The sequence below is a fragment of the Solanum verrucosum genome, unplaced genomic scaffold (assembly GCF_900185275.1).
Source record: "Solanum verrucosum unplaced genomic scaffold, falcon-dt-bn FXZP01000137.1, whole genome shotgun sequence".
NCBI lineage: Eukaryota > Viridiplantae > Streptophyta > Magnoliopsida > Solanales > Solanaceae > Solanum > Solanum verrucosum.
Window position 1 is genome coordinate 415821 of NW_026020405.1, and position 14322 is coordinate 430142.

Genomic DNA, 14322 nt, shown 5'->3' on the forward strand with positions numbered 1-14322 from the left:
ACTTTTTACGTATGTCGGCCGTCTTGTTTTCGAAATATTGATAATATTCACAAACATAAAAATATATTTTTTTTAAAAGAAAGTAAAATAAATAAATAAACATTAATTCCTTTTCCCCACTAGTTAATTAAGTTGTACGAGGTTAAATCTAGCCAACCACCATCAATAAAAACTCCATAGAACCATCAATAATTTTCACATAATTCTTCCATTTTCACTACCACTTCAATGGAGAAAAAAACATTACTTCTAATCATATTTTTCGTTACGATGATAAATTATACACTTTCATACAAGATCGCAACGATGAATAAACTTATTTGTGACAATTGTGGCAAAAACCCCGTGCCTTACCCATTAAGCACGGGGCCTAATTGTGGCGATCCATTATACAAATTACGTTGCAATGCAGGTACACTATGGTTCGATACGATGAAAAATTCATCATACGTTATTTCATCCATTACCCCACAAATTCAACGATTAGTCATTAAACCACCTACCCCATACCCTAACACATGCCTATCGTCCGATTTTCGCTCCGAGGGAATCCAACTCGACCCGAATCTCCCATTCAACATCACGGCTAGCAACACGATATTGTTATTAAATTGCACGGACTATATGTTGCACTTGCAAGCACCGATAAATTGTTCATCGAGTTGTGTGTGTCATCCTTACGTTGAAAAAAAGTTAGAGTGGGCTGCTTGTAGGAAGCAAAGTCTGTGTTGTACATTTAGGACAGGAGGGTCACAAAATGAGTATATGATTAGGGTTCATTCACAAGGGTGTATGGCATATCAAAGTTTTGTTGGATTGGATAGTTCATTGGCAATTGAAAAATGGCCACAACCTGGACTTGAATTAATGTGGCAAATTCCAGATCCACCTATTTGTAAAAAAGAAGTGGATTGTGATGTGTTGAAATATTCTAGGTGTTTGGTTGATCCTAAAAATGTTGGAAAGAAGAGGTGTTTTTGCAAGTCTGGACACTATTGGGATGCACAAGGATATTGTCAAAGTAAGTATAGTTCATCTCATATATACTTGATATTCTCTATGTTACGTGAACGTGTTTGAATGAATACGAAATTTTGAAGTATAAAAATATACACTTTTGAAACTTCGTATCTTTAGTATACATACATTCATATTTGTGCATGTAACAGTTCTGGTTGGCTGGTTTAATTGTTAAATATTGTCTGACTTATTTTTAACTAAAAAGACGCAACTCATTTTTATAAAGTCCCTAACTTTCTTCTTTATTTTAATATGGGTTTCGTTTAAGGTGTAATGTGCATTCTTTCCTTCTTGAAAGACTTACCCTCTGGTCTCCACCATGGGCGTCACAATATAGTTATAATATTATGCTACTAAGGATAAAATGGAAAATTAAAGTCAATTTATTTATAAGCATAAGAAGGTGTTACTTTTTGAAAGTTTTAAGTTATGTATACATCATTAAAATGTAGTATTTGCACCATCAATTCACATTTACATGTAGTATCTATAATACAATTTATTTTCATTTTGAAGATAACAAATCTTACCTTTTAAGAAGATTTATCCGTAGGTATCTTTGAAGTGACTTGATAATAATAATAAATTTATAAAATAGCGGTATATATTTAACTTATACACTTTTTTTTAGTTAGTTAAAGTAGACTAAAATGGAAATAATGTAGTGTCATGTTAGCTACTACTAAGCTCATATCAGGTGATATGTAATTAAATTAAATATTTTTTTATTCACGTAATTTCTTTATATATTTTTCTTCTTTTTAGGATAAGATAAAAAAAAATAAAGGAAATGTTCAAAAGGCAAAAACTTAGGCCAAAAAATAATAATCTGTTCTAGCATTACAAAAATTAAAGTTAGGGGATCCTATGGGCATAGAACATGGAATTTGTTTCTTGATATACCAAGATTATGTTGCTGATTTCGATGTATATTCCTATTTATTTATTTTTATCTAGACACACTAAGATATATTTAACTTAAAAAACTAATGTAAAACATACACCCTCTATCGCAATTTATGTGACATAATTTAATTAGACCAAAAATATTTAAGAAAAAGTTAGTGAAACTTGTGATGTAAATTAAAATAATGTATAGATATTTGTGTGACTAAAAATAATCTTATTTAGGATAAAGAAAGTGTGACATGCCTTTTGAGAATTAAGATAGATTAAAAAAAATATGTCACATAAATTATAATGGAGAAAATATATGTCATTCATGAAAATCAAAGTTTGAGCATTCTTGACTAGACTTAAAATTAATGTTGTAATTAGTTATAGGTCCATATATTAATTCTGGACAACGTAGATTAATTAATAAATATAATACTCGAAGCAAAACAAATTTCTCAAGTGGACCACACACACACACACACACACACACACACACACACACACATATATATATATATATATATATTTGGATTTCAAAAAGAAAGGAATTAAATAATTAGTTGTTCATTTAATTTGTTTATGTACTTTAGTTTTTTCTAAAGAAAAACTATGGTATAAAATTCTTTGGCTATTGTTTAGGGATTTGTAGTAGATTTTGTATCCTTGCTTCCTGCCCAATCTAATTTACATTACATGGCTGGCTGCCTAGTGAAGATTTAAGAATAATAATAAATGAAATAATTATTTTATTATATTATTTCTAGTTAATTATTATTAAGATAAATCATATAAATATTAAAAGATGATAGTAGTATTTAATTAAATATAAATACAATATGTATAAAATGATAAGCATATTTACATAGTTGGATGTGATCAAATTTTAATTAAAATTTGACTTATTAACAGTTTAAGAAATTATCAATTATATAGATAAACACGAATTAAAAAATATTTAAAGTCAATTTGACTAATTTTTGTTTCTTAATTTACACAGAATGTCGACATGGCACAGCTTGCAAAATTCGAAGGAACAAAGCGCCTCTTATTGCAGGTTCTCTTTTTTTGTTAATATATTTTTTATTTCTTATTTTTATCTACTTCAATCACTTATCCAATTATTCCCTCACTTGACTATCAGTTGTTTCAATTAATCATCTGAATATAATAATAAAATATTTTTATTAGATACGTCACAATCATTTTTTTAAAAAAAAACTCGTGTGTATTCTTAAATACCTATTAGGTAGTTAATTTGACAACATAAAATATGTCATCTCCTTTAATTATACGCGTAAGTCTGAACTGAAACACGCCGGAGGTTTTATAGCTTATTGAGGTTAACACATATAATCAAAAGAGATAACATATTTTAACTGATTAACTTATTTACCTAATGGACTATCGAGAACACGAGCAATTTTTTTTTCAAAATTTGAATTAAAAGTGTATACTTAGAAATTAGAAACATTTTATCATGTGTTCAGACGTTCATCATGAACCGGAACAAGCTGTAGTTTGAGTGTATTATAATTAGTGCTAACATGTATATATTTTTTTGTTTTATTTTCAGTTGCTGTTATATCAGTGCTTCTCATGCTCTTAGGTGGATTTTTAGTCCACAGACGTTACCTAATAAAAAGAAGAACAATAAGGTTACTTGTCAAAGAAAGAGAAGAAATATTAAGTGCAAATACAAGTGGAAAATCAGCTAAAGTTTTCTCTGGCAAAGAAATAAAAAAATCAACAAATAATTTTGCCAAAGAAAATCTTTTAGGCACTGGTGGATTTGGTGAAGTATTTAAAGGTAATTTAGATGATGGTACTATAGTTGCAGTTAAAAGAGCGAAACCCGGTAACGCTAAGGGCACGTTACAAGTCCTTAACGAAGTTCGAATTTTGTGCCAAGTGAACCATCGTGGTCTAGTGAGACTACTCGGTTGTTGTGTCGAGCTCGAGTTACCTCTTTTAATTTACGAGTATGTACCTAATGGTACGCTTTTCGAACACCTCCATGTGTTCCGTCTCCGCAAGCGGGCCCCACTTAGTTGGTTGAGGCGTCTAGTGATCGCTCAACAAACCGCGGACGGACTCGCGTACCTACACTCGTCGGCCGTTCCACCAATTTATCATCGCGATGTTAAATCAAGTAATATTTTACTAGACGATAAGTTCGATGCTAAGGTTTCAGACTTTGGATTATCGAGATTAGTCGAGCTGAGCGAAAGTGAGAACACTCATATCAACACATCTGCTCAGGGTACATTGGGGTACCTCGATCCTGAATACTATCTGAACCTTCAACTGACAGATAGGAGCGACGTTTATAGTTTTGGAGTTGTGCTTCTAGAACTTTTGACGTCTAAAAAGGCGATCGACTTCAATCGAGATGAGGAAGATGTGAATTTGGTAGTGTACATGAAGAGGATCATGGATGGAGAAAAATTGATGGATGTAATTGACCCTTTTATTAAAGATGAGGCAAGTAAAGTGGAAATTGAGACAATTAAGGCTGTAGGGAACTTAGCCTCAGCTTGTTTAGATGAAAGGAGGCAAAATAGGCCATCAATGAAAGAAGTATCTGATGAACTTGAGTATGTTATTGGTATTGTTAGTGGCCAGGCTTCAAAAAGTTAGATGGATTATTGTAATTTTTGGTTTAATTAATAGAATATGGTGTCATCTTTGATTTTGTTACAAGCTAATTTTGTTTTATTACATATTCATAACATGAATCATTTTCTTCTATATATTTGTATTGATCTAAATCTGAAATGCTCTCAATTTTAATGAACACTCAAGGGTGTTGCCTAGTGATAAACCAACGACTTGGATTAAGATTCATGAGTTTTGAGGTTTGAAGTTCAATAGAGACAAGAATACTAGCTGAGTCCTTCTCATCTGTCCGAATCTTGGTGGAAATAAATATCAAGTAATTGTGTTAGTGGGAGATAACAAATACCTCATAACATTAATCGAATGTGTGCAAGTTGATCCGATCACCTCGATTATAAAAAAAAATCACAGGTTTAAGTTACCCACAGCAGGTTTTGATAATAAAGACTTCAAACAGATGAGTTATTATTTGTTAAAATGAAATAACCGAAGAAATATTTAGACTAAAAAAAAAAACTTGAAAATAAAAAAATAATGGCCCATGCAGGTCTCGAACCTGCGACCTTCGCGTTATTAGCACGACGCTCTAACCAACTGAGCTAATGGGCCAATGTGTTCAAAGATCTATTGTTTACTATTAAATATGTAATTTGTGTTCTCATCAGGGCAAACAATTTCTTATTTTGACATAAAGAAGAGCTTTAAAAAGGGAAATTGAAATTTCTTAGTTAAAAACAATTAGTAATGATAATTTGGAAGTTCTACCTATCATTTTCTCAACATATTATGCACTTAATTAAGACTTGTGTTACTTTATAAAGAAAAAAAAACCGCACATTTGTTCATTGATGGAACAACTATGCTCTATATTAGAACTGAAATTAACACAGATGATGCCTGTTGTGAAAACATTTCCATCAACCTGTGAAATTTATTCAAAGCCAGAACATAATTAAAAAAAACACGTTTTCTACTTGTTTCATCGATGAGAATGAAGCAATGTAGAATTTTATTTACTTCTTGATATTTTAAGCCCGTAGTGAAAATCCTGACTCCACCGCGGACAACAAGCCCACTTTTATCAGATACTGCTGCAGCACTACTACTACTACTACGTAAAAAAAAAAGGATTAGAGTTTTACAAACCAATGTGCAAAAAATGTGAAGGAAATCTTTAGGATGTAGCTATAATAAGGCAGGGAAGATTGATAAGTAGCTGAAAGTAAGCAAGAGGTGAATTTACGATACAGAATACGAATAAATACAAAAATTAAGAAAAATGTGCTACAATATATTAGTAACTGCACAGTTGCCTGAGAAAGGATTAGAAGTCCAACGTATCGAAGCAAGCAATCTTCATCCCTCTGTATAGTAAGTTGAGCAGAAACTGATGACACTTATTCTGATAAACGTAGAGATGCACGATGATTGATTTATGGGTGAATGAAGCGCGTCTGTGTCCACCATTGAATCTCTTTTGTTTTCCTCCTTCACAAGAGTGTTCTTATGAACCTCAGAGACGAGCCTTGATTAGGGATGCATGTCTACATCATTGTCTGCTATTGTTGTGATTAGGCCCTCGACGAAGTTCAGATCTAGACTTAGAGACTTCTACAAAAATTACCCTGCCATCCAGAAACTGAGAAGGGCAGTTTGTTAGAATTATACTCAACAAACAAGAATTCCATGAAGTAACAATGATAGTTAGGGATAATTACCATGTAGCATTTTGCAAATGAGGATAGAAGACTGTAAAGAAAATGCATTCGTATTTTATGTATGGAGATGCACGAGATGAATTTGAGAACGGAAGTTGAGGTTGCACATACAAGAAGCAGAAGGTAACTTCACACTTAACACGGATTAAGTTAGCATTCACAACCCCATAAATTTGGCTTATTGACTGAAATATGATTAGAACAGTTGGCTAGTACAGACTACAGAGTTTATCCGAACTCCAAAAGATGACATTTTCTTCAAATAATGATAGAAAGGTAAGTCTACTTCCCTATGCAGGTGTATGAAGAAGTTAATTTTATTAAAATACAACTTATCATCATGCAAATCACACTATTTATTGAAAATTATTCGACCATGTCACACAAAAATGACTTGCTTCACTGATGACCAGTAGCCGATCTTCCACACACAACCATTACTATGCCTCAATCCCAAACAAATAGGGGTCGACTATATGAATAATTTAGTGTCATCTCTTCAAGAAATGCTCATTTGCAATAAAAAGTTTGTTTTAGAGCCCTAATGATGACATTGAAGCACACATTAAGTGAGGCAAAACGCTTAACATGTTTTGACCCTCGCTTCAGGGCTTAAAAGCGTGCCTTTAACAACACTGAATAAAACATTAGTTTGTTTTATATGAGTCTTTCATTCAGGTCCTCTTTATTTGGCATCCCATGTTCGTTTAATGAGAGGCTCATTTCATGACTTTTGAAAAGGATTTCATGTTATATGCCAATATATTTTCAGTACACAATATCATCAAGAATGAAGGATATGTCCGAGTTAGATTCTATTTAGGCAAAAATCAATGTTGGTTTAAGATGCTAATTACCTTGCCATGCATTCCCTCAATTGCTTTCTGTGATTCCTCCTCCGTAGCATAACGAATGAAGGCAAATCCTCTTGGTCTGTTCGCTATTTTGTCCATCATCAAATTGACTGCGAAATTGAAGATACATACATGTTTTTTAGAAATTCATAACAAATTAATCATCCGTAAGATAGCTGCAAGTTTTACTCAACTGCATGAGTGTTCAGTTCTGGTTAACTTTATCAACAACAACATTTGCCATATGAGTGTCCTTTTTTCGCTAATACTCGTGGAGTAGCGGGATAAGATACAACATAATAACCACAGGGTACAAACAAAATTTGCCATATAATGAGTCATGAGTGGTAAATATGTGTGAATGATTTTGAAGTTTGAAATTTGAAACTTGAAAATTTGAGGTTTTGATCAAGTTGTGTTTGGACATACATTTTATTCCGATTCAGTTTCTGAAAACATGAAAATATTCATAAGATATATCAAATTTCATGATAAAACATATATTTGAAGATAAAATTTCAAAATCTAGTCCCAAAATTTATGGTCAAACGCAGGAGAAAATGAACGGATATTATTCATTTTTAACCTTCAACGAGCTCTCCGAAATTGTTGAAGGCTTTTCTTAAGCTATCTTCAGTTGTGCGAAATGAGAGTCCTACAAAACGAAAATTCAACAAAAAGTAGAAAATAGCAAAAATAGTGTACTAATGAAAAATCAAAAGAAACTGACCGCTAACAAAGAGCTTAGTTGAGGGATTGAAATTGACCGGAGTTCCCGAGGAAGAAGACTGAGTATAACTAGCTGATACAATAATTTGGGCATAACGAATTGTTACCGACTGAGAAAGAAGAAGATGCTTTGATTCTTTTCTAATGGAAAACGATGACAATGGTAGCTGTGACTTTGCATGCAGAGTAGCGCCGGGGTACGCTGCCGCCATTACTATGGCCGCCATTTTTCCTCAATTGTTACTGGAATAATGAAACTGGATAATGGGTCGTGCTTTGTGTGCCCAGAATCCAGATTCTCGAGCAGTTCCTGGTTCGGACTCGGGTCAGAACACAGAAGAATGATGGGTCAGATTTGGACCCGTTTGGCCATAGAGGAAATTACCTTTACTTTATTATAAATACATTCATACATATTAATTATCTTTTACTTACGAATAATTACGTATCTTACTACTAATTAAGAGTTTTTTTTACTGTGATGTCCATTGCAGCTCCACACATTTCGACTAATTTCACTGGATACCTATCACCTCTTACCGACATCAGTAGTAGTGGCGTAGCCACAGCCACCCCAAGGTGTACAATTGGACGCCTTTCGTCAGAAAATTACGTTGTATATATGTCAAATTCTACCTTTATATGATATATATTTAAAGTTGAACACCCTTGACAAAAGCTGCCTTTGGCGCAGTGATAATGAGTGTCCATTTGAATGAATGAGTTTCGGGTTTGAACCTCAAATATCACAATATATTTTTATTTTATTTTGACAGCCACACACCATTATTCTTGGACACCCTTAATAAAGTTTCTGGCTCCGCCACTGATGAGTACCAAATACCTTTGTTCACCAATAAAAAAAAAAACTTCTTTCATTTACTTTTGTTTGTTCATTTTGAACGTTGCAAGTTTTTAAAGAAATAATAAGTAATATAAATATGTTATCATAACATTCATATTTAAATTAATATATAATATTAAGTCTAGTTAATATTTTGGAGAATAAATAATTAATATTGAGGTCAATTTTTAAATAATGTCGTCATTTTTGGATATTAATAAAGCACTCAAAATTATTATATTTACGAAATTATATTGGAAAAAAGGAAGAAGAAAGAACTAATCAATATACCAAAAATACTTTAAAAATGGTAAGTAGGATCCAACACATTCCAAAAATTACTTTAAAAAATGGTAAGTACACAAAATCTAAAAGGGTCCAGCACATTCTAAAATTAAATATTTCGAGATTTGTAGCTATTTTAACTTGGTATCTAATTTAATTCAAATAAATCTAAAATAAAAATAATTTTGATTTTGTTGAAAACTTTGCCTATAAATAAAGATCATCTCTTTCACATTTTTTCATCAATCTTATATCATTTCTTGGTGAGTATTTAAAGCGCAAGATGAATGTCTCAATTGTACTATAATTGATGATAGAAATGACTAAATTTTAGATCATAAAAGTGAAGGATAAGAGGAAAAATCATCGTTCTCCACCTTTAAAAAAAAAATAGTCAATTTTTGTCTTTGTATCATTCTATAATTGGGGCATATCATATCCCCCTTCCTATAAATAAATTTGCTTTTTTCTCATTTTTTACATCAATATTGTATTATTTCTCTGTGAGTGTTGTTAGATCAAATTCAATATTAAAGAGAATAATGAATGTCCCAATTGTATGGTGATTGACCATAGAATTGATTAATTTTTAAGATCTTGAAGGTGAAGGACATGAAAAAATAAATAAAATATTATCCTCTATTTTCAAAACGATCTAAAAATAGTCAATTTCCGTCTTCTATCACTCTACAATTGGGGCATATCATTACTCTCTTTTCATTGAATTCAAATCCATTATCGGCAAAGAAATTGCAAAACGAGACTTATGAGATAATCATTCTTAGGCGGACTTTGATTTTCATTTCAATATTAGATAAATTCAATTATTTTTTGTTCATTTGAAAAATGAGAAATTTAATCTTTTTTCATAATTCAATTTTGATTCTTTATCAGGTTACAATAGCAACAACAGAAGATGGAGAGAATCAAGAATAGTCACTATACTTTTGAATTAATTCATCAAAAAAAAAGTGCAACATAAGTCGAATTTTACAAAATATATTTGTTAAAGACTTAACGAAGAAAGAAGTTTAATAAACTCTTTAAGGACTTTAGAAGTAAAAACCTTTCCTCATCTAATATTTACATTAACTTTATAATACATGACACGCTTGTATATACATTCTTATCATCGAATCATAATTAATTAATATATATTTTTATTTCTATTTTAAAACTTAATAATAATAATAAATTAATATAAATATTGGGTGAAAGTAAGTTTTTATCGATTCCAAATTCTTATTCTGGGATCAAGTCATCTGGTCTAAGTTATAAACCCTAAAACTATTAGATTAGCGCAAGTTTTAAACTAATAGTAATATTTTTAGTTCGTATTTTGTGAATTAAATTTCATAATATAATTGAAAATTTTAAATATATAACTCTTATATTTTAAGAAATAAAATTTACATATTTAAAATTTTATAAAATAATTATTATAAATTATAATAATTTAAAAGTATATTTAAAGATTACTGTCAATAAAAACTCATATATCTCAAAATCAGAACATCATTTTATAAATTGAAATAGAAGAAATAATAATTTTTAAACAAATACTTATAAATACATTGCACCTTTTTAAATTACAAACGAAACGTTTAAGAAAAAAAAAAGTAGAAACAGAAAAGATGCCATGATTCCGCTATAAAAAGCACATAAAAAATAGTGAAAGAAAAGGTCATCTCTGTCACCTTCTCAGTCTCCGATAAGCCCATTGTCTTCTCCGTCGCCATTTTTACGGTAAGCAATAAATACTCTTTTATTCTTAATTGAAGTTTCGTGTTCAAGTATTTTTAAATGGAGTGGTCTCGCTTTTACATATAAGTGAGACTTCTCGGCACGAATTCAGATTAGTCGAGTCCAAAGCATAGATTATAGCTTAGTCGGGCCTCAAAGCGAGTACACAAAATGATCACTGGGCCTGAGATTTGAATCCTAGTCTCTAATGATTAATTCTAGCTTCATTGACTGCTTGGCTACACCAATTTGTGACTAAAATAACGATTTAAACCTTATAGTTTTGCTAATTGTTTACATTATTTGCTTCCTACTAGCTGAAGCAACAATAGGTTTTATGTTGCTATTCATCATGTTTAAACAAGGTATCTGCTGAAACTTTTAGTTCATCATGCAGCAATAGACACAATTGAACCTAAAATTAAGAAGGCAACTTTCTAGAAAACACAACAATGAAATTTTTTTGGTACCAAACAAATCAACTATGCTTCAATCCAATGTATTAGTGGGGATGGCTTTATGAGTCCTTAGTATCCATATCACTCATCAGTTTTTGGATGGCTTATCATAGTTGGATTATTTTACTATCTGTTGTTTTTATTACTATCTATTATCTCTTGTACTTTTGGAAACAACCGCTTTAGCTCCACGAGGTAGTGGCAAGGTTTGCATACATTCTACCCATCCCAGACCTTACTTGTGGCCGTGTGGGATTTCAGTAAGTATGTGGTTGTTGTGTCTCTCGTATTTTCATTATGTCTTTTTCTAGATTGTTTTTGTCTTGAACTGAGGGTCTATTGGAAAGACCCTCTCAACTCACCTTTGAGGTAGAAAAAAGGGTTAACAGTCACATGGTTGAGCATTTTAGTTAGGTTTTAAAAGGAAGCTTGTCACTGTGGATCTGAATGGGATGTTCAACAGAGAGAAAGAGGCACTAGAGCTATGTGCTTGGGGATTAAGTGCCAAAAACTGCACAGTGGTGGATAAAGTTTGGAGCTTTATCTATATGTCTGTCATAGTAGATATCAACATTAGATTTGGATAACAGATCAAACAACTTAGCTTTAGGCTTATTTGTGAAGCAACAGTTTAATTAGATATATGAAATTGATCATCAAAGCACACTCATACTCTAAATGACTTAGTGTTATTAGTTGTGTAGGAATAACCATATATTTTGGACCACTTCCGTAGTTTTCCAAACCTATGTTACATACGCACTTCATTTTTCTCAACGTATCCATGAGAATGGATTACCCCTTGGGGTGCGGTCCTTCCCTAGACTCTGCTGACTCGGGATGCTTTGTGTATCGGGTTACCCTTTTTTGCTACTTTGCATGATCCTTAAACATACAGTTAAAAGACTTACTAAAAGTTGAGCATACTCGGATTGGATACATACCTGTTCCAAATCTTGTACATGAGACAATTACATAGTGACCTACAGAACTCTGCGATTTGTTTTCATATATGTGGTTTTCCAATTGCTATACTGCTCCATTGCCACTTTCTGAAGCTGCAATTCTCCTCTTAGTTTACATGGTAGTAACTTTTGTTTTACTTATCTTCTTACACTTTGTCAAGTTCCATTAACATTTCTCAGAAAGCCGTAATCCAACTTTTACCCATGTTCTTGCGCTAGACCAAGGAATGTTACTGTCATGTTTTTAATCTTTTCTATCCTTTAGATTGAAGGTCCTCACAATGTGTAGAACTTTTTCATCTCACACCTCCTTAGTCCTTTGATTAAAATTCGACATGATGCAAATGGTTATTTCTTGATGTTTTGTTTTTCTGGTGCAGGCAGCCTTTTGGTTTTCATCATGAAGGCACTCATCCTTGTAGGAGGTTTTGGAACAAGGCTGAGGCCACTGACCCTCAGCGTGCCAAAGCCGCTAGTTGACTTTGCTAACAAGCCCATGATACTTCATCAGGTTTCATTCCATCATTCCTGTTTGTTTATGATGGATCATAAATTCCTACATCCTCTGTTATTTCTTGATTATGTAATACTTCTATTCTATAGCCTCATTCCTCATCATTGGGACTAATATAAACCCCGTTTTTCCTATTAAACTCAAAACGTTATCTTAACCATGAACCATTTGATCTTGTTAGCATTTTGAATCAAAATCATTCAGTTATTTTCCCGCTTCTTCTATTCTTCGGGTGGCATACATTGATTCCTTTGCTAGTTGAGTTAGTATGTTGCCATGATCAGACACTTCTCTTGTATCTCACGCCTTCTACTTGGGAATCAAAGTAACGCATATCCGTCATCCATTGATAGTTGGTACTAGAGTACTACACTTTTTTGTTGACGGAAGCTTTATTATGCACGAGTTGTAACAAAACTAATTTTGACCAGATTGAAGCACTAAAAGCTATCGGAGTGACCGAAGTAGTTTTGGCAATTAACTATCAGCCAAAGGTAAGGCTAGATCTTATAGTTTGTTAACATAAATTTAGCTCTCATATAACCATCAAATCCTTACTAGTCAATTTCTTTATCCTTTTCATTTTAGATAATGCAAAACTTCCTGAAAGAGTTCGAAAAAAAGTTAGATATCAAGATCACTTGCTCACAAGAGACAGAGCCTTTGGGCACAGCAGGGCCACTGGCTTTAGCTCGTGATATATTGAGAGATGACTCTGGTGAACCCTTTTTCGTCCTCAATAGTGATGTTATATGTGACTACCCATTGAAAGAAATGATTGAGTTTCACAAGTCCCATGGCGGAGAAGCTTCCATTATGGTGACGAAGGTTGGAAACTCCTTGCTTCTTTTACTTTTCTGTATGCATTATAAAGGAAAACAAATATTCAAATGTATTTTCTTTGTTAGGTTGATGAACCATCAAAATATGGTGTAGTGGTCATGGAAGAAGCGACTGGGAGAGTTGATAAGTTCGTAGAAAAACCAAAAGTGTTTGTTGGTAACAAGATCAATGCTGGAATTTACTTGTTGAACCCTTCTGTTTTGGACCGGATTCAATTGAGACCCACCTCAATCGAGAAGGAAGTCTTCCCCAGCATTGCAGCAGAGAAGAAGCTCCATGCCATGATCCTCCCCGGCTTTTGGATGGACATTGGTCAGCCAAGGGACTACATTACAGGCTTGAGATTATACCTGGATTCCTTGCGGAAAATTTCCTCTCCTGATCTGGCTGTTGGACACCATATTCTTGGAAATGTTTTAATAGACGAGAGTGCTGTAATAGGAGATGGATGTCTTATCGGTCCAGATGTGGCTATTGGCCCTGGATGCGTTATTGAATCAGGAGTTAGGCTTTCACGTTGTAGTATAATGCGTGGTGTACGAGTTAAGAACCATGCCTGCATCTCAAGTAGCATTGTTGGATGGCACTCAACTGTTGGGAGGTGGGCTCGGGTAGAGAACATGTCAATCTTGGGAGAAGATGTTCATGTTGGCGACGAAGTTTATAGCAACGGAGGTGTTGTTCTACCCCATAAAGAGATAAAATTCAGCATTCTGGAGCCACAGATTATCATGTGAGTAAAAGTGATGGTATGATGTGGTACTTTCTGGAAACTAAAGCAATATCTGTTCCCAGAGAATGTTCTTTGTTATGTTGTCATTTCAATCCATCAGAAA

At 32.9% G+C, this 14322-nt stretch overlaps 4 protein-coding genes and 1 non-coding gene across 5 annotated transcripts in view; 2 read left to right on the forward strand and 3 right to left on the reverse strand.

Moving 5' to 3' along the window:
* LOC125840407 (uncharacterized) overlaps window positions 1–14322 on the reverse strand; it is a 203681-nt gene that overhangs the window by 177401 nt on the left and 11958 nt on the right. The gene's annotated exons all lie outside the window — the stretch shown is intronic.
* LOC125840296 (wall-associated receptor kinase-like 20) lies at window positions 307–4619 on the forward strand. Its single transcript, XM_049519261.1, has 3 exons — window positions 307–1030; window positions 2915–2971; window positions 3491–4619. Exons 1-3 carry the CDS (start codon window positions 307–309, stop codon window positions 4552–4554), a joined length of 1845 nt encoding a protein of 614 aa, XP_049375218.1. The 3' UTR covers window positions 4555–4619.
* TRNAI-AAU (transfer RNA isoleucine (anticodon AAU)) lies at window positions 5069–5142 on the reverse strand. The gene has a single exon. It is a non-coding gene; the product is annotated as a tRNA-Ile (tRNA).
* LOC125840461 (organelle RRM domain-containing protein 6, chloroplastic-like) lies at window positions 5784–8063 on the reverse strand. The gene is made up of 4 exons (XM_049519456.1): window positions 7836–8063; window positions 7692–7760; window positions 7109–7215; window positions 5784–6172 (listed from the first exon to the last, which is right to left on the reverse strand). The coding sequence occupies exons 1-4, from the start codon at window positions 8059–8061 to the stop codon at window positions 6083–6085; spliced, it is 492 nt and encodes a 163-aa protein (XP_049375413.1). The 5' UTR covers window positions 8062–8063; the 3' UTR covers window positions 5784–6082.
* Window positions 10600–14233, forward strand: LOC125840412 (mannose-1-phosphate guanylyltransferase 1-like). Its single transcript, XM_049519390.1, has 5 exons — window positions 10600–10709; window positions 12510–12640; window positions 13075–13137; window positions 13232–13471; window positions 13552–14233. The coding sequence occupies exons 2-5, from the start codon at window positions 12530–12532 to the stop codon at window positions 14221–14223; spliced, it is 1086 nt and encodes a 361-aa protein (XP_049375347.1). The 5' UTR covers window positions 10600–10709; window positions 12510–12529; the 3' UTR covers window positions 14224–14233.

Coding starts and splice junctions, on each gene's coding strand:
- LOC125840296 (XM_049519261.1), top strand. CDS start 307: ATGAATAAACTTATTTGTGACAATTGTGGCAAAAACCCCGTGCCTTAC. Junction 1,031..2,914: donor ATATTGTCAAAGTAAGTATA/GTTCATCTCATA, acceptor TAATTTACACAG/AATGTCGACATGGCACAGCT. Junction 2,972..3,490: donor CAAAGCGCCTCTTATTGCAG/GTTCTCTTTTTT, acceptor TTTTATTTTCAG/TTGCTGTTATATCAGTGCTT.
- LOC125840461 (XM_049519456.1), bottom strand. CDS start 8,061: ATGGCGGCCATAGTAATGGCGGCAGCGTACCCCGGCGCTACTCTGCAT. Junction 7,761..7,835: donor AACTAAGCTCTTTGTTAGCG/GTCAGTTTCTTT, acceptor TTCGTTTTGTAG/GACTCTCATTTCGCACAACT. Junction 6,173..7,108: donor TTGAGGGAATGCATGGCAAG/GTAATTAGCATC, acceptor TGCCCTTCTCAG/TTTCTGGATGGCAGGGTAAT.
- LOC125840412 (XM_049519390.1), top strand. CDS start 12,530: ATGAAGGCACTCATCCTTGTAGGAGGTTTTGGAACAAGGCTGAGGCCA. Junction 13,138..13,231: donor CAATTAACTATCAGCCAAAG/GTAAGGCTAGAT, acceptor TTTTCATTTTAG/ATAATGCAAAACTTCCTGAA. Junction 13,472..13,551: donor CTTCCATTATGGTGACGAAG/GTTGGAAACTCC, acceptor TTTCTTTGTTAG/GTTGATGAACCATCAAAATA.